This window comes from Triturus cristatus, chromosome 11, assembly GCF_964204655.1.
Source record: "Triturus cristatus chromosome 11, aTriCri1.1, whole genome shotgun sequence".
Lineage (NCBI taxonomy): Eukaryota > Metazoa > Chordata > Amphibia > Caudata > Salamandridae > Triturus > Triturus cristatus.
Window position 1 is genome coordinate 581,729,874 of NC_140594.1, and position 20,024 is coordinate 581,749,897.

General features: G+C 42.0%; 1 protein-coding gene across 2 annotated transcripts in view; it reads left to right on the forward strand.

The window, feature by feature from the left end:
- HR (HR lysine demethylase and nuclear receptor corepressor) overlaps positions 1-20,024 on the forward strand; it is a 388,960-nt gene that overhangs the window by 219,007 nt on the left and 149,929 nt on the right. For both annotated transcript variants that reach the window (XM_085633820.1, XM_085633818.1), the window contains 2 exons: positions 2,570-2,719; positions 5,859-5,954. In XM_085633820.1, coding sequence (XP_085489946.1) covers positions 2,570-2,719; positions 5,859-5,954 — 246 coding nt within the window. The remainder of the gene's footprint in view (positions 1-2,569; positions 2,720-5,858; positions 5,955-20,024) is intronic.

The window sequence follows — 20,024 nt, forward strand, 5'->3', positions numbered from 1 at the left end:
TTCTTCTGTTAGATCGTCGCGTGAGCCGGCCCGCTAGGGCAGGACCACTGGGGTCACTGATCTGGACTCCACTGCAGTTGTGGCTCTATCCAAAGCCATACTTTCTCCGGAGTCTGGAAAAACTGGGGGCATATTTATAAGGGAATGGCTGAGTGTGACGTTAAGCACAGAATGCTAACGCCATGCTCCACCATTCCGAAAACGCAGAGATGAGCCGTATTTACAAAGATACAGCACATCCCTGCATTTTCCCTAGCGTTGGCGCTAAATTAAGCTGCCAAGCGCCAACGCAGGCCCCCCTTGCACCATAGTGCAAGGGGGCCTGCGTTGAGGGAATGATTGTTTATGTGCAGGACGGTGTCCCTTTCTGCACATAAACAATCACAAATGGCGATTTGAAACTTGTATGTGTTCTGTATTGTGCAGCACACATAGAAGCTGCTAATCGTCATTTTTTTAATGATTGTTTTAGCTGTCCCTTCCTGCACATAAACAATCATTCATGGCAATTTGCTGTTTCTATGTGTGCTCCACAATGCAGTACACATAGAAACGAGGAGAAATGAAGCATTTCTCCTCGTTTCACCATGTTAAGACCAGGTTTTCCCTGGTCTTAATTTTGGTGCTGCCTCCTGTTTACGCCACTCTTGTAAATAGGGGGCACCGTCAAAATCAATGGGTGTTGCGGGAGAACGCCACTGAAACACCCATTGCCCACCCCTTTTACGCTAAGTATAGCATGAAAGGGTGCCTTATTTACAAGGCGGTGTTAAGCCACTTTAACGCCGCCTTGTAAATAAGGCGAAGCCCCTATCGCCACAGGAGCATCATTAAAAGTGACGTTCCTGTGACGATAGGAGCTTGTAAATATGCCCCACAATATCTTGAATATCAACTTCTACAAAGAAAAAGAAGAAATTCCACAAAAATTAGGTTGATGTGTACATTTCAAATCAAGAAAAACTCGTGGCTATTTCCCAATTTCTTTTAGTTGTTGTATGTCAGGCACTCAAGGTACAACAAGGGCAGCTGATGCAAATAATGTCGTACATAAAGTAAAACCTTCAGTTAAAATTAATATCTTCATCTGTTTGCATTGCCCACTGTACCCTCAGAGGCATTTTGCTCCATCAGACAATAAACAGTAGTTTCTCAAATGTCCTCAGTAGCAGATATCCTGCATTGATAGTGCACGTCCAGAAGGCCCTTATGGTGGGAACAAGTATTTGTAGCACCATACATTTCAACAGGTTTTTGGGGGCTCTGATCAAATCTACCTCACTGTACTGTATGCTACACTCCATAATCCTTACAGTCCAGACCTATGCTTATACTTAAACCCAAGCATTGTCATGGACAGTACCCCGAGTCCTAAGGAAAGTGGAACAAAAAAGTCTATTGTAGATTTGAAGCAATAACAGGAAATGTCACTTGCTTCTGCAAAAGAAGAGGGTGTGTGGAGAGCACTTCATACAATTCCATGATATATTTGCCTTTCAATATCTTCACCTATCCCGGTTCTATGCTTACTGTTCTTACAGTACAGATCCAACCATGCTGAGACTGTTTTATTCCAGGCCACGCTGTCTTACAGAAATCACTTAAGGAAGTAGGGGTACTGCGAGTAGCTGTGACCCCGGTACATTATGTCTTTCCCTGCACCTGCTCCCAGGACAGGGTATAATTTGGCCATCAAGAAGGATGGATTCTCCATAAACTGGTCTCGCATGGGATCTTCACTAGTCACAAACGTATTAGAATGTGCTGTGGTGGATCTCCATGAAAAGGTTGATGAACATTGTATGACTTATCACTTTTCTTCTGAACTAACCTGCCCTTTAAGTCATTTTAGATTGTACTAATAGCTCAGTCCAAGACAGAGACTAAGTATGATAGTTTTGGATGAAAGACATTGGCCACTAAACAAGAAAACAAAAAGAGAGACGCTGGTCAGGTCTTGATGTCAGGCTCAAACCAAAACATTTCACTCGAGCCTCATCAAGGCAGCCTTAAATCCACACAGCAGCCTCAACTCTCTCAAGAGATCTGCTGAAATGAGATGTAAGAATGGTGCAGAAAAGTCCATGTGGATTAGTCGCTGAATACCAAATGTGACTATTATCTTTATGGTCCTCAAGTGATCTTCTAGGCTTCTGAAATCTTTTCTGGGCAAGATACATCATCTAAGCCTCTTCATGTGCCCACAACTGCCATTCCATCACCAAGAGACAGCCCAAAGTGCACTTGTAATGACCCTTCCTGCATGCAAAGGGAAAAGCTGATATCTTAAGACAAGATCAGTGGCTAATCTCCTGGTGTCCAAACCAGAGGACTCAGTCTTGTCGTTGATATTATAATTGTCCTATTATGTTCAAATGGAGATAAGGGCGCAATACGTGATATCGACAACGTGCAAAAAAGAGTTTGGGAGGTTTCTGGAGTAGTCATTTTATTAAATTCACCATTTGAGAACCGTGCTTCAGTGTATTTGTGCAGGTGGTAAAGTTTGCTACAGACCTTGTACTGTGGTACCCCTACAAGATTCTCACAGTGTCTCTTCTTTTTGCAGAAACTGTGGCTTACAGGAAAGTCTTTACGGGACCACAGATCTGTGACGCCTGCCACCGGGCTTTCTTCAACAGCCACTGGATCTGCTCCAGGTGTGGGTTCCAGTTATGCTTGGAGTGCCAAAGGTCCAAGGAAAAGGCACTGGGTAAAGGTATGGATGCTGTACCTGGGGAGCTTATGATACTGGAATAGAGTGGCTTGCATTGAGGGAGAGTATCCAATACTTCGAATGTAGTTGAAGATACTGAGGTAGAGCAGGGGAAAGTGAGAGTTATAGACTCACTCTCTAGGAATTATATATATTTATTTATTTATTTATTTATTTATTAATAATAAAGTAGGTAGCTGAGGGAAGGTGTGAATACTTTTTGTGTGAATTTAAATACTGAGTGATAGTCATATTTCTGGGTGAGTTAAGGTGTCTACAGCGTAACATTACAGGTCCTTGGTGTGTCACTATAGGTTATTCAAGGGTCTAACTGGAGAGTTATATCCGAGCCTTGGTACGTTCCAAAGGTGATGGAAAGAGGGCATATCCAGGGGGAGCCAAGGATGTTTAAATACCTATGGTTTAAAATATATCACCATGATGTGGACAACATAGGGGGCAAATTCAATGAGGCACTACAATCTTTGAAAGGCAGTGTTGTGTTCTGGTGCAGAGTGAAGCTTCCCATAACGTCAAGAGCAGCACTTACAAATGTGATCATGCTGTCCATGAGTTCTGTACTTATTTGCAAATCTTCCAACCTATTTTCCCCGGTCCTGGTTCCGTTCTCTGTATATGCTGGTGCGGGACTTAATCTGGGACAACAGTAGGCGACAGGTTTCATTGCACAATATGTAGCGCACGACCAGGGACGGAGGGTTGAGTGTCCCTGACTTTGAGCTGCATCCTTTGGTAGCCCAGATACAAAGGCTGGCTGGGTGGGTGGCTGGGCTTCACCGGGAGGAATTGGGTTATTTGGGGAATCTGTGTCAGGAAGGTGCACTGATAGCCCTTATCCTGTGGACATGGTTAGCTTAGTGATATAGTTTAAGCTGTTAATTATAGCCATGTGATGTTGGCAGAAGGTTATTAAAAAATCATAGCAGTTCAAGCTATATACCCCTGGTTTGCCCTCAGTTAACCTCCATACAATGCTTACTTTGAGCCAGTGGTTTCCAGTGCTCAGCACAGGCACTTAATTGGCAATACCAGCACTTTTAACAGTCTGCCACATGGTGGTGTTGTTTGTGAAATGTAGAGATGAGCACAACAGTTGTATATTAATCTCATATGCATTAAAAACAATGAATACCTGCTGCCTAAGTCATTCTTATAGCTTTTGGGGCCTGGGATAATCTGAATTGTCAGACTTGTAGGAGTGCGATGGCATATAGTTGTGCTGGTACTGTCATTGTCAGCTCTGGCTGGGGCAATGGGTGGTTTAACCTGCAATGCCTCCTTAACACATATGTTTTTACAAATTAAGCACTGCCTCCACACAAATGGGAGTGGGTGTTTTTCACAGCATGCAGTATGGCGGTGTGGACAACTGCAGAAGTGCTCGCAGTCGGGACTGCTTTGAAGGTGGGAAGTTGAGGAGCTTAAATACTCTAATGAGCAAAGCTGAACTGCTGGAATCTCAGTTCCTGGAGCATGCAGCAGTAGCTCAAACTATATGCACTATCTGGGGGGATAGTCAGTATTAACCACATACACATGCACTGTTACAAATCCTTCTCACTTATGGGGGTGGTTGCAAGTTAGTTTCCTTGCTTTATAAACCCGCACTGTTTATGACAAAAATTGATTTGATAACGGTTAAAAGGAAGTGAGAAGATGAACTGGGCCATGAATTCCGCAGAAGGGAATGGGACGGGGTCTTGCAACATACACACACAGTATCTAGTAATACTAGATGTAGGTATACTCAGTTTAATTATCTCCACACAACTTATCTCCCACCCAACAAACTGGAAAAGATACATGGGAGAGTTGATAAAGTCTGTAGCATGGTGGATGCAGTCTTCCTGCATAAGGCTTGGTCCGGTATTATACGGTTTTGGCAAGCTGTGATTGGCAAGTTGGAATGCACTCTTGGACGAATAGACCTCACTCTTACAGTTAGATGTGTGCTTGGTGGGTGTTTATCCCAAATCGAAGAGTGCGAAAGTGAATACCAGGTTTCTAGATGTGCCTCTGGTGCTGGCCGAGCATGCCATCACAATGAATTGGAGATCCCCTGGAGGACACCTCATTGCAGGTGGAAGAGTTAGATAGAGCATAGGGCGATTGCTGAAGTGGCAGCCCTGAGAGTGGAAGAGGGGAGGGGGCTACGTCAAAAACCTATGGCAGACAACTCGGCGGATATTTCGCCCTTTTTAGTGGGAGCGGCAGCCCCCTGAAGATGTACTGTTTGTAGAATAGGGGTGTGTGGGAGCCAGGATGGGGATTGAGTAACTGAGTAGGAGGCCCATATTTCTGTCTGTCGACTGCGATTCTGCCAGTTGGTATCCATTTATGCAAAGAAAAGCTCTTGTAATAACTCGATAAATGCCTAGCTATAGTCCATTTTAAAAATATTAATGTTTGTAATGCACTAATGTCTGTTGATAGAATGTCTTTGGATGCACGGTCGATTACATCCTGAGTGTAAGGTTATGCAGCCATATTGTAATAGACTAACATCAAAGTATGTATGTCTGTATGACCATTTCATGTGCACTCAAAACATGCTGTACTATGGATGGACCTAATCTTAATTTGCATCTGTGATTTATTATGTTGAAATGAAAATGAAAGAGTCCTACAGAAATGTAGATTGAGAAGTTTATCTTGAAGAAGTTTTAGAAAGAGTGTAAAAGAAATGTGGCTGGAAAGGTTTACCTGTGCACATTTGTAGGGAGATTCATTATGAGTGCCAATGGGGGTTTTATACATTTCAGTCATTGCTCTCTGTATATGCTGTGTACCACAGCGTAAACATATACCCCTGGAGAGCAGTTCAGATGAAGGCATTGTGGAGCGCCAGACCTGAGGAGCTTTACTTAGTTAACTAGTGCAGAGATCTATGCATGTGCAAGTGTTCAAGAGATATCCATATATTGTCAATATACACCAGTGGGTGTATCTGGCTCTGAGGAGCTCCCTGTGGAGTATGGAGGACCGGTGTCAGGGTGCTCACAGCTTTGTTTCCATTCAATAAAGGGCTACCGATGATGTTCAATTGATCATTCGGAATCGTATTTATTCCACGGATTTGTGTGTGTATTAATAATACCATGCGTTGTTTTCTCTTTGATAGATCCGCAGCGAGAGGAGGAGCAGGAGAAGAAATGCACCCAAGGCCCTGATCACAGTCTGTCTTTTCTGGTTCCAGCGCAGTTCATCTCCACCCATGGTGAGAATCCCCGCTTCCTGTAAATTTTCTTCCTTTCTCTATCCCTTTCAAGTCTTGTTCTTTCACAGCCTGATAAAGAAAGACATTTTGTGATTTTAAGGGCAATGTGCCAATGGCCAGGCATATGGTCCTTCTGCCTGGCTGCGGTTTTTACTCCTTACCCTGCAAGGCTGACTCACTTTTAGTTCCTTCCCACTAACAGGTTTTGGCTGAATCCCATAACTCACTTTTAAGGATGTGCCGCTACCTGGGACATGCCAGCCTCACATATTTTCTTCAATTGCTGGTGCTTTCTTGCTCTCTGGAATTGAATCCCCTGTGCTGTGTGTCATTTGGGCATGTGCGGCCTTGCCCGTGCTTCATGGGGTGCACTGTAGGGAGTCGATTTCCTGCAGCTGATCGTCAGAGATCCAGAATTTGTTATTCGAGGAATTTACCCTTTTTTAGCTCAGACCTGCATGATGAAATGAGTGATTGACCAGTGGTTTCTTTTGGTGCCCACTCAGACAGAAAGAAGCTGAGGTCCACTTGCCACTGGACTGCAACTATTATACCCATGAGCAAGAGACCGCCCATTTGGAATCAGGCAAAAAATGGCAACTAGCCCATAGGACATTGGGGAAATCCTTTAGGGAGTAACCCTAAACTCTAGTAAATCTGGCTCAGCCATAGGTTATACATCGCTTTCGTAATGCTGGGCACTGTTCTAGCAAAAGAAAGGAGAGCGATCCATTGGCTGGGACAATCAGGACTGATGTTGCAGGCATAAACAGAAGACATGATACTGTGGGAGACAGATAAAGAAGGGAATATGTGAAGGGCAATAAAAGAAGATAAACTAAAGGAGGGTCTTGCATAATGGACAGCATTAATACAGGAACTGTCCTACCCTGCTGATAGTAGACCCCTTAACATATTAACATGATCCTGATTAGCCTATGGAAGGTGTAAAGCAATATGAAGATAAGAGGAATATAGAAGGAAAGGAGAGTGTTGTGAGAAATCGGACCAAGCAAGAGACTGATGGACGACAGCAAATACATGAATAATTCAAACGCCAAAGTAAACAGCACTATGACCTTTGGGAATGGATACTTGGTTGATAACAAATATAATGTGCTGATGGGAACCTCTGTTCAATGCCTAATATGCCACACACATGTAAACTGTAATAATATTTTAATGTTTGCAGATTGCACGTTTTTAATTTCTAAAACCCCTTGTGCCTTACCGCGTGCTCTCCTCCGTTTTGAAGATTTTTATAAAAAATATGGGGCTTGGTAATCAATCTGACAAGACAAAGTTTATGATATTTAATCAGCACAAATCTTATAGGGGAACAGTAAGAATGGGGGATAAGCCCTTAGAAAAAAACGGAGACTTCAGTTATTTGGGCATTACACTAGCTTCAAATATGCTTTGGAAACACCAGGTAGAAATTATGGCTTTGAAGGTTAGCCAAATATCTGGAGTGTTGGTAAAAGGATTCAAATGCTCTTTTTCCAAGCCCAGTTTTTCAAATCTATGATGCTAAAGGTTTGGGGTCGGTCCTCTAAGGCTCAGAATTATGTTTTTTTTCCCAATATATCTACTCTAGCTGTTTCTGAGAATAAGTTCTTAAGGAGTGTGACACGCCATCCGCAAAGCACTCCCATCAAATGTTGATGCTGGATCTTGGAAGGAAATCTGTGACTAATAAGGCCTGACTTCACCCTAATTCATTCGGGAGAAGACTTTGGTCTACTCATGAATTGTCCCACTGTGCCACAGGCTTAAAGGATGTCATTGGCGCTGACTGCTCCAATAAGATTGCTTGGCTTAGTTATGTCAAAACACACTGACGGACATGGGCCTGAAGTCATTTTGGGACAATCTATGGCAACTTCTATTCCTTCAGTTGAAAAACTAAAAGAGCTTTATTTGTCATCAGTTTTATTGGAAGAATACTGTGTGGTAGAGGGTTCATCCCTGACTTGAAGGTTCCTAGAATTTAAATTCTATTCCTCTCTTGGAACAATGTTGGGATATCATAGCAACACCTTCAGATAGGGAACTTTATTTCCAATTTAGGACTGGATCGCTCCCTTTAAATGCATTTACCAAAAAATTGAACAATAATTTTAATGATTGCTGTCCCTTCTGCTCTGCTAGTGAAACCATTCCTCACGTTCTGATTGTCTATCATGCATATGCCAACCCTCGCACGACGTGGTTGAATGCTTTATTTCAGCTTTTGGGGATCAGAAGCGGTGCCACTGCAATAAGGTTTTTAACGATTGACTGACGTCCCATATTTGTATGTGCAATTGCTAGGTTTCTAGCTTGGATGTGGGCCATAAGGCAAAGAAATTATCAACTCCTTTCCAAAGGGATCACAGTGAACCTTAGCTATCCCCCTGTTTGAGTATGAAGCTGCTAACTAGTACCTTTTTCTCAGCTGCACTTTCTTTATTGCGTTTATTTACATGGCTGTTCATGGTACTTGGTTTTCACACATTTTATACATAATTGTATCTTAGATTATATTGCTTTTGCTCTGATTTTATGCTATATAAAGACCTATTTGTATTCATCCAACACCCAGACCTATGTAATGATGTCCTATGTTAACTATTCAATTTTGAATCTTTTTTTTCTCTTTTTATCATATGTATTGTACTGCTTTTAGGACATTCTCGGTTTAAGTAAAGCTTGCTGAAATGAAATGTGTAATATAAACTGATGTAAGTTTTGTTGCAATTGTGCATGGTTGTACAATGAAATAAAGTTCTTAGTTAAGCAGAGTTAATCACATCTTAGGCAGAGTCTGACGCATGCCGGGCAACCCCACCTAACCCCTTACCCCTACGGGCCACATTAGCCTAGCCTTGTCTGCATCAAGGTGGGAATCTAGGATGCCTATTGGTTCTTTTGAAGGGCACCCTTTTCTGCAGTTCTGAAACAACTGTTTCTAGACCCATCCAATGTCTTCAACTACATATTGAGGATTAGGAATTTCCATAAAGGTAATTTTCCTCCTTTGCCCCCATGAAACTATCCAGAATCTTCTGAGTTTGGAAGCTGTAGAATAGATCTTGCCATAGAGGAGCCAAAAGGCCACGATTTTACTTTAGCTTTTTGACCAGCATCAGAAAGGCAGAAATAATAAAATACCACAGTCTCCTCATACTAGCAGGAGTCAGACCTTTTGAAAAAGGTACCTTGGAGGCGTTGTACACGATAACTCCAATCATAAAAATAGATGCATTTTCAGATCCTAATATTGTTTCCAATATGTTGGCAAAGTTTCCCTTTGAACATGTGCCTTCCAGGGATTTAAATTGCTGCTTTGGAAAATGGTTTATCTAGTATGCATCACCTCTAGTTAGTTAGTGAACTCCAGGCTCTTTCAGAGGGACAGGCTGGTCCTTCACACAAATGGTCCCTTCATTGCCAATGTAATTTCTGCTTCCCATACCAATCATGAGATCTTTCTTGTAGTGTACTTTCTTAAACCCCATTAAGCTTTAGTTGAATAAGAGCTACATCACATGGTTGTTTGTAAGGGCTTTAAGATTCCATATCTATCACAACCAGGAACTTAGTCATACTTCATGATTTTTCCCCACATATGGTGAGATAGCACCTGACACTCACACTTCTAATGCGTTTCTGGCAAGATCACGACTTCACATCTAATGACAACTTGAGTTTTCAGAAGTTATCTATCTTCGCCCTACTAGAGCTAGGACACCATGTTCAGTTTACAGATCCTTCTGCCTGCCAAAGGCATATGTACGATGGCCATTTGGGCAATTTCCCATTTGTTCTGTAATCTTTGTTCTCTGGTGCTAGTTTCAGTGCTGAAGCTAATGTTGTCTGAGCTGCTTCTTCAATTCTAACTTTGACTATTGTTAATATCAACTCCCAGCCCAAAACTCTTGGTAATCTGTTTCAACATATTGGTAATGAAAGAAGCTGAGCAGAAGCGGCCTATTATATCGTACTCCTAATATTAGGCTCATTCACATTACCAGTAGAAACTCACCATTCCTATCTCCAATTGCATTGACCAGCGGCATGTAGGACCGGTTACAGCAGGGTCTGTTGGCAGGATAAATTGCTTGTGCTGTTGTGTATATAAATTGCTCTTGCATCAGTATATTAAAACCGTAGAGCACAGTCTCCAGCCTGCTTTTGTGCTTATTGTCTGGCGCAGGGTTCCCAGACATTGGGCCAGTTAAGGATCTTTGGACGAGAAGAGACAGAGTTACTATGGCAACATTCCCTCATTGCCGCTCCCTGTTCTTTTGGCCGCAATCGAGTTTACTAGTACATTGCTGTTGCTGCTGATCTCTTACTATAAAATTACATTTGGAAAGGGTATTCATGCCAAATGAAAGCATCTCTTAAGTGTTCCCTGGAAGTGAGGACAGCAGAGAAGCGCGGGCGGGTTTGGGCCTCTGGGCGGGCGGTTGGTGGCCTCTGTGTTGTGCCAAGAGCCCCAGTTCCGAAAATACTTTTAGAGCAGACGTCAATTAAATGTTCCTAAAATGTTAAGTACACTTTATCCTTTGACATTTCACAAAGAAGGCAAGTGTTCTCACTGCCTCATTTTCAAGCTTCCATTCTCCTGCGTCCCAGTCACTCACTCAACTGGCTGGGAATGTGGCAGGTTGTTTCAACACATTTATATGTGAAGAAGCCTACATTGCTATTTCCTTAATAAAGTTCTGATGGTTATTGTAGGGTTATGTATTGTGTGAGGTGCTTGTGACTGAGCACAGAGTTCTTGGGACAGAGGGGGCTTGTTCTTTATTGACTGACAACACGCCATTAACTTACATGACATTCTAGACTCAACTGGTGCTTGTGTGGTCAGGTGACCATACCACAGAGAGAGTTTGGTCAGCTCGGAAGCACCAGCACTGACAAATGTAGAAACATCTACTTTATTTACACATTCATATTTGGGAAACCGTTGCCTTGAGTCCCTGGTTATTCCGAAGGTTATGAAACGAGAGAGAGAAATTTGCACTATCTCTTCTTTGTAGATTGCTTGGTCCCAATCCTTGTCATTCATTGCTGAGGAACCATTCAACTCATTTGGCTCAGGATCTCAGAGTTCCGCTGTATGATGAGCTTCTCTTGAACTCTCCAGTTAAAACTGTATTAAAAGTCAAGTTTTGACACCTCATACCAGCTACTTTATATTTAAGTATCTACTTCACTGAGCTCTGTAAGACCCTGAGAAATACTGCTATTCTCACAAGACTTGAACTTTTATGTGAATATTCTACCTGTTGGAAGGTTCAAAATGAACAAGCAGTTTGTAATATCCAACCAGCCTTCTGGGAGCAGGCAAGAGGTCTGGCTTAGAAGAGTGGCATGAAAGAGTCTCATCTAAATGGCTTTATCACAGAGGTTTATAAATTCTCTGTGGAAGACCTTTTTGCGTGTTATGTATATAATGCATATATATATAATCAGTGCATTGACCACTTCTTGTATTGATGCGGAAGAGGCTTTTGGCAGAGTTGACTGTGCATATCTAGAGTTTACATTGGGTAAATTTGTTTCCTGAGAGATCAGTAATAAAGTGTTTAGGACTTTTTTTTTTTTTTTTTTTTAAGAAAGCTTTATTCGATTTTGAGATTAAAATCATAAAAGCGTACGTCAGAATATTCATACATATATATATAAAGATAAAAATTCTAAAAATGATTTGATTATACATAGTCAAAGTCAATCGGTATAGTCCCCTGTTAATGAAAAGTTCATCGAATTACAAAAGAATCCAGTTAAGATTAGTACATTGAGCTCCGAAACTTAACAGCCAGCTTTAAAAAGCTTGTTAATGCGATGATAGTACATTCATTGTCCAGCTGTAATAACCTAATCATAGCCAACCTACAAGTACGTAATCCCCAGGACTTTAAAAGTGGTTTCAGAAATGCCCCCCTGGGCAGCTGATAGAATTTACAAAAAAGGACGCAATGAATGTTGGATTGAGCAGAGGTATCATCACAGGGGCAGGGTGGGAGTTCATTCGACCAGGAGTTGCAAAAAGGGAAAGCAATCATACGATAGAAATTTCCGAATCTAAGGCGAGTGAGAAGCATTCGGGCATAACAAGAAGGCTGAGTTAATAAATAGTTTTGGAGGCCTTCTTGCATGGTTATTTTTTGGTAGTTGAGAACTGTATTTTTTATTTTTTCCAGATTCCATCTTTTAGTTATAAGATGGTTTAAAGCCAGCTCTCTTAAGGTCTTCCTAGAGACCGATTCCATGGTTGAAGGCTCCATAAAAAACTCAGGGTGGCCAAGGTCAGTCATCATATTTTTTACATATGTGAGCCATTTTATGTTGGTTACTCCGTCGAGATTGAGACAATCAGTAATCAAGTCTCTGTTAAGTTTGGTCTCCGGAGTAATCCAAATCTTATGCCACAAGAGTATAGGCGCAATTTTAATAATATCTAGAATATACAGCAGGCCCAATTCAATGTGTATAAAATAGGTCGATGTAGATTTTGAAACTCCTAATAAGTAGCACAAGAATTGATTTTCAGTTTTTTGTAATAGTTGTGCATTTTCAATACCCCAGAGACCAGCTCCATAGGTGGCAGTAGAAATACATTTGGCCTTGTAAAGAACAATCAGCTCTTTCACTGGTCTGCCACCTAATTTAGCTGAGAACTGTTTTAGCGCGCCAATAGCTCGGATGAGGGCCAAATTTCTAGCGTTTATCGCTGTGTGCCAATTTCCCCTCCGGTCAAAATGTATTCCTAGGTAGGAGAAGTTGTCCGTGGTCTCGATTCTGCTGTTATCTAAAAAGATTGAACAGGGCAATTTCTTTGTTCCCGGACCACAAGCCATCGTGTATGTTTTTGCAATGTTAATTTTTAACCCTCGTTCATTCATATAAGTTGCGAACTTCAAGACAGCCCTCTGTAGGCCTATCTTGTTCCGAGACATAATGGCGGCATCATCAGCATAGAGGAGTATTGGGGTCGGAGCTCCTAAAATTTTTGGATAGTCATGCTGTGATTCTGTTAGATATTGGCCAATAGAGTTTATGTATAGGGTAAAAAGAAGGGGGGCTAAAATGCACCCCTGTCGTACCCCTCTCTTAATAGAGAATTTATCAGAGCACTCGCCTTTGTTTCCGTAACGGACTCTAGCACCTGCATCACGATACAGAGTTCTAATAAATACTAGGATATTAGAATCTAAGCCCATTTCAGATAATATGGACCATAGTAGCTCATGATTCACGCAATCAAATGCGGAACTCAGGTCCACGAATGTAACAAAAAGGTTTCCCTTTTTTGCCTGCGTATATTTAGATAAAACTAAGGCCAAGTTTAAACTCTGTTCTATGGTCCCTTTTCCTGGACTGAAACCATACTGTAAATGGGATAATACATTATTTTCCTCTGCCCAAAGTTGAATTCTGTTTAAAATTGCCCTCGCTGCTACCTTCATTAAAGCATCTAAAAGTGAAATTGGGCGGTAGCAGGTTGGGACATTTCTGTCTCCTTTTTTAAAAATTGGGACGACTATAGCTTCAGACCAGGATGGTGGGAGCCCATGTCGATTAAAATTATTTAAAACATTCGTTAACAGGGGAGCCCAAAGGTCGATTTCTGCCTTGTAGACATCCATCGGGACGCCGTCGGGGCCGGGGGCTTTACCTGAAGGACTGTCTTTAATTGCTTTAGTAATCTCCATGCAATTGAAGGAAATCCCTAATGGGAATATAATCGGTAAAATTATGAGTGGTTGAATAATAACTCCGTCAATCAGGGGGTAACCATAATTAAGGTTTCCTAAGTTGTCATATAAGTTTTTAAAGTGATCTACCCAAATTTCCCCGTTTATAGCCATGTCTATAACATCGGTCTGGTTTTGCTGTAAATAAGGAGCGTTGACCGCTTTCCAGAAAGCTGTATTGTCCCTAGATTTGGATGCTGCAATTAAGGCCGACCAGGCCTCTTTCTTTAAAGTCTGTTTCCTGGTTTTTATGGCCAAATAATACAGTTTTCTAGCTTTACTAATCTCAGCAGGTGATTTGATGATTTCATGCAGGGCCCTTTTTAGGTTTTGAAGAGCTTTAGTGCAGTTTTTGTCAAACCAACCATGGCCTATTTTAGTGTTAGGTTGACGCTCTTTTGTTAATAATTTTTTCAGTTCAGATTGGATTTTTAAGAAGGGAGTCAAGAGTACTGATGACTCCTCTGTTTCTGTTAGACAGGCTAATATATCGGGTAGGCTAGTTCCCATTAAGGTATGTAAAAGAACGGCAGGGTCAACCCTGTCCCATTTTATAGAATAGCCATTTTTTGTGGCTAAGTTTATATTGAGATGGTATTTAGGTATAACTACAGGGATCTCCTGAATCGTTCTAATTTTAAGATTAAAAACAATTGGGTAATGATCACTGAAGAAAACATTAAGTGTTTCCCAGGAGATGACGAATCCTTCATTGGGTGGAGATAGGAGAGTAAAATCAATAGTCGAATTGCATCCCCGCCCGTGAAAGGTTGGTTTAAAGGGGGTATTTGGGGTGCAAAGTTCGTTGATAAAAGACAGGTTAAAATGAAAAAGCATGTAATTAAGAGTGTCGCCCAGTTTTGAATGAGCAAAATGTGTAGGGTTGTCGTCCTTATGTTTACCAAGGCCGCAAATGCCTTTGGAAACATGTGGGCAAATAGTACAATTAAAGTCGCCCAACCAGATCAACACCGACTCACCCTTTCTGTGGGTCTTAATAGCATTGACACTCGTCATGAGATTATCGATCTGGCTTTCTAGATTGCTACTGGGGATATTATTATAAAAATTTATGAGGGTTAGAGATCTTTCCCGCCCCCAACTAACATTTAAAATCTGGTAATACTCAGTGAATGTATGTCTCAGTACCTTAATGCCCTGCGTTATTAAAACATAAGTGCTCAGACCTCCTTTATTTCTCCCCTGAGAGGTTATTTGTGCAGGAGCATGGAAGGTCTGGTAACCTGGAATGTGGAGTTCATCTATAGCCCACGTTTCCTGGAGGCAGATAAAGCTATAACATGTAACTATGTCTAGCCACGGTTGATGTGATATTTTATTAGAAAGGCCTGCAACGTTCCATGAGATGATGTTATCAGCATCCCCTATTTCCCTCATAACAAGAGCATTTTTATTTTCAGCTCTGATTTTTAAGGTTTGGGGGAGAGGGGAGCTGAGAGGTATTAAACGGTCACAGTTGGAAGTAGTCGTAGGGTATAAATTATCACCGCTGGCTTGTGGCTGATCAATAGGTGCCACACAGTTTAAGATTCCCGTATTACAAATATTAACAATATCCGTTCCAGGATATGAGGTTGCAGCATGGGTGTTAGAAGTCAAGATGGGAGCTCCACGTAGGTCAGACTCCAGGCTAGGTTCTATCTGTCAATCAGGGTCTTCCAGATCTGTAAGTGCCTCAAAGCGGTTTGTGACTGATATAGGCCAGGTTGAATACTGTGGTAAGCTATGAATGTGCTGATGTTGGTGAAGAAGAGGCCTGTCTGGAAAGGGTGAAAAAGAAGGAGAAACCTTCCAGCGACTAGGGTTTCTAGGATGTTGAAACAAAGGAACAGTATTAATAGGTCTTGAGTAATGGGGCGCTACAACTGATCTTGTATGTCTAGGCGGCCTACGAATAGAACTGTTCCCTTGAAGAGTAAGGAGGGATTGGGGATAAAAGTAGCTCAAAACCCGTGTTGATATTCCTTCTACTCCTCTTTCTAGGAACCAGTCCGCTATGTAAGTGACTACTTTCTGATCTTTAAAATTTATAGTCACAATGTCACCTTCTATATCTTTAGGCCTACACCCAAGCCAGGTCAGCCTTCGCACAAATAGGATCTCACCATTAAGATCTGAGGGCAGAGGTCTGTTCTTACTTAACCAGTATATTACTTTGTTTTTAAGTTCCACAAACCCCTCCTTCTTTCCTGGACTTAATTTTGGCACACCCGTAAGTATAATAACATATGGAGCAGATTCGGGTGGTAAGTCAATATATTCGTCCATTCTATCAGAAAACTGTCGTGAGTTTGGCTCCCCGGAAATTCTGGTGTTTTTTCCTTCTAGTGTTTTTTGCGGGGCTACTTTTTCCCTCTCTTCTGAGGAAGTAGGCGCAATTTCGGAGACAGCTGAAATGGCTGGAGGCTGAGTGTTTGTGTCATTAGACAGTGCTGCATCTCTTCCGGGGGTCATAACTGGTTGTTTCCTCTGGTCAGCAGTTGTTTGAAAAATAACCAGATCCTTCAATAAGGAACCATTTGAGGAAGTTACAGTTGTTAGAGTGTCTAATTGCTCGGCTAGCCGTTTTGTTCTCTCATAGAGAGGTAAAAGAAGTGACTTCACGAGTTGTTCAAGTCTCTGGAATAGACAGTCATTGGGGTCGCGGGCAGAAGGTGGCATAGTGTCTTTGCATTTTGAAGAGCCGGGGGATAACCTCGGCGCTTTGGAGCAGCTACCTATTATTCCTGCACCGCCCCTCTTTCTTTTCAGAGTTGCCACAAGTCTGGGTTGTTTAGGGGAAATCTTTTTCCTAATAGGCCTTGGTTTTATTTTTGGAGGCGTATTCGGTAGATCCCCTTCCATAGCGTGGAGTGGGGGAGTCATCGCACCTGTGTTAATGGTGATTAAGTCCCGCTGAGAGTCTGTTGTCAGCGGCAGATCCTGAAGAAGTAGCGGAATGCCCGGGTCGCTAATTGAGGCAGAAATATTTACCAGTTTGTGTGTTACAGGTGAGGGAGACGGAATCAACTGTATAGAACCCAGAGAGGAACGTTTATCAGAGAGTAAACCATGGGACAGACGACGTTCCGTGTCCGCTATTTCATTGTCCAACTTAGAAACAGCTTTGGCCAGAAAGTGGTCAAGGGTCCCTTTCCGTGGGCCTCCCAAGAGTGTAGTCTTGCCTTTGGATGGCTGTATAGGCGGAGTTATAGGCATACTTAAAATATGGGCACAAGCAGTGGAGAGGTACAAATATACGCGTACTGTAAACACAAAGACTGCAAAGTTCGAAATATAGTGTTTACCGCAAACTGTGTGGGAAGATATGTAAAATATCTTACTTGTAACTGCCAAATGGGGTGGCCCAGCCCGGCCTCTTCCGGCCCCGGACGGCCACAGACGGTCCCGCCCTTGTCCCGGGCTTAGCCCGGCACTGCCCGCGCGCGGTCCCGCGACGCGGGTATCCCGGCGATCTTTTAAGTGCCTCCCTTGCGCCAAACCAGCGTCGGCGGGTCCTCAGCCGCTGGGGGTTGTGGGGGATGTAGTCGCGTCCCCGCTCCGCGGCCGCAGGTGGTGGTAGCGGCGGCGGGGGACGAGAAAGCAGCAAAAGTGAAGAGTCTCGCTGGGCAAGGTAAGTTACAATCCCTCAATACGCAGTCCACAACGCTACTCTGAGCCCGCTCCGTCGGTATCCCGGCGATCTTTTAAGCGCCTCCCTTGCGCCAAACCAGCGTCGGCGGGTCCTCAGCCGCTGGGGGTTGTGGGGGATGTAGTCGCGTCCCCGCTCCGCGGCCGCAGGTGGTGGTAGCGGCGGCGGGGGACGAGAAAGCAGCAAAAGTGAAGAGTCTCGCTGGGCAAGGTAAGTTACAATCCCTCAATACGCAGTCCACAACGCTACTCTGAGCCCGCTCCGTCGGTATCCCGGCGATCTTTTAAGCGCCTCCCTTGCGCCAAACCAGCGTCGGCGGGTCCTCAGCCGCTGGGGGTTGTGGGGGATGTAGTCGCGTCCCCGCTCCGCGGCCGCAGGTGGTGGTAGCGGCGGCGGGGGACGAGAAAGCAGCAAAAGTGAAGAGTCTCGCTGGGCAAGGTAAGTTACAATCCCTCAATACGCAGTCCACAACGCTACTCTGAGCCGTTTAGGACTTTGAACAGTTTAGGACTTTGAACAGATACGTTATAGGATTTAACACTTTCCCATCAGAAAAGTTACAAGGCATGGGTGTGTAGCGTCCCCCCTCCCATTAGTCTAGCTATGGAATCTCATATGGAGAACATTTGTCATAATAATGTAACAAGACGGTGGAATTTAGGGCCATCAAATTAATTGGACAAATTTCAAACTTTTCCTAGCTTGTATGACTTGATTCAGAAAGTATATTCTAAAAATAATAAAACAATGGGAACAAGATGGGCTTAACAATCTTGGGGTAAAAATTTTGAGCTATCTTGAGAAATTTATGATCATTAATTTAGATCTGATTTTCTTACACAATAAAAGTGGACAATAAGCAATGTAAATGGCTTAATTTGAACTTCAAAGAACAATACAATTAAAGTATGTGTTCTTCCCAAAATACATAATATATCTCAGTCTTTTCATTTACCACTTACTGGGAACAATGAGAAAACATAACTTTTTAAAGATACGCTGTTAGAGATGCCAAACAACGAGAAATCTTTGGCTTGTTCTTTGGAAGAAAGTGAAAATTTGAGGTTTCAGTTTTACCATTTTTAACTCATTTCAACTTTATTTTTTTTACTTGTCCTATTTTTCACTCTGGAATGACATTTAATTGAATGGATTGTAGCTAAGCTGTTTCCTCTCAGCTTCTTAATATCACTGTGAGATAAGAGGTCCCACCCCCTAACATCACCCATACTCAAAAAACAATGAAGGCCTGTTTGGGAAGAAAGGGGATATCAGACGGCCTTACATTTTGAAGTGACTTTGGAGCAATACTACCTTGAAGAAAAATAATGAAAAAGATATTAGAAGAATTGACATTCATCTGAGATTCTGAAAGTTGTCAAATATATATATAGAAGATATATTACTATGTTTTAAATTTCTGAGACAGAAAAAGTTGCTCAGAAGAACAATAAGATAGGATAGATTTACTTTAAGTCTTTGCTTATTCAGGTAGTAATAAAGCTGCCACAGAGAACACATATCGAACCAAAGGGACTTAGGCTGATTAAGGGCAACTTGTCATCAGGCTCTCTCAATCATAATTATAAATGCAAATGAAGATGATTCAGAACCTGAGAATATTATGCCTACATTCTCAAAATGTTGAATGTAGGAATCAAACCTGACAAATGGTGGAAATAATAAAGATTTTGTTTTCATTAAGATGAAACTGAATCTCTGCTATAGGAAGCCGAATCCTTTTCAGGTCCTATTGGACATCACTTAAGATTCATCCTTTGAGTCGAACAACGTAAATCTTTTCTGGTAATGAAGAAAGTGGTAGGTTGTGCACATGTTTTGGAGCTGCTCAAGGTTGTTACGGTTTTGTGATTATCTTGTTGTAGAAAAAAGTTACGTTTTTATCAGGAACTAATGTTCAAAACATGTGCGTTCATACTCTTTTACAGGCTGCCAGATGTTAAAACATATAATTTCATCAGAGCCTGGTTGCAATGAATATTTAACGCAGTAAAACACAAGTTCTAAAGGTTTTGAAATGCAAAAGTGAACCAACAGTAAAGAACTGTCTAAAATATATAATTAAAAACGGTTTTCTTCATAGTGCCTAATACAGCAGATTTGCCTTTCCAAGTAGCACGGGTTACCATTACCTACTTTAAGGGAACTCAATTTATTGACCTACGACGAATGAAAGGCTGAGTTGGCAATGCCACGCTTCAAAACTTTAGCCTGCAGGTTACACACACAAATGGCCCAAATGAATTTTCTGAATGTTTTGGCCACCCTTCTGTATAACTTTCATGTGTAAATATGAAAAAGTTCATGGAGCATAAGACTAAAACCTTTCGGGTTGTTTTAATTGCTTGTGTATGTGCATGCACATTTGTGTCTGACAGCGTGTGCCTTTTTCATGTTTTTTCTTGTTTTCTCCCTTATAGTTTGATTAATATTTTTGGTCTCTAGAAAACGTTAGACTATTTTATTTGAGTGGGGATTAAGTAGAGGTGGTAGGTGTGAAGACATTTATTTATTTGGCGATAAATGTGTAATATTGTTATTTTTGTCTCAGCATGTGTTTTTGATTATAAGAATACTTTTTTAAAAACATATTAAAAAAGAAATGCTGACAAATGGATATTTCATTGTAACTGTTTGTTGGTT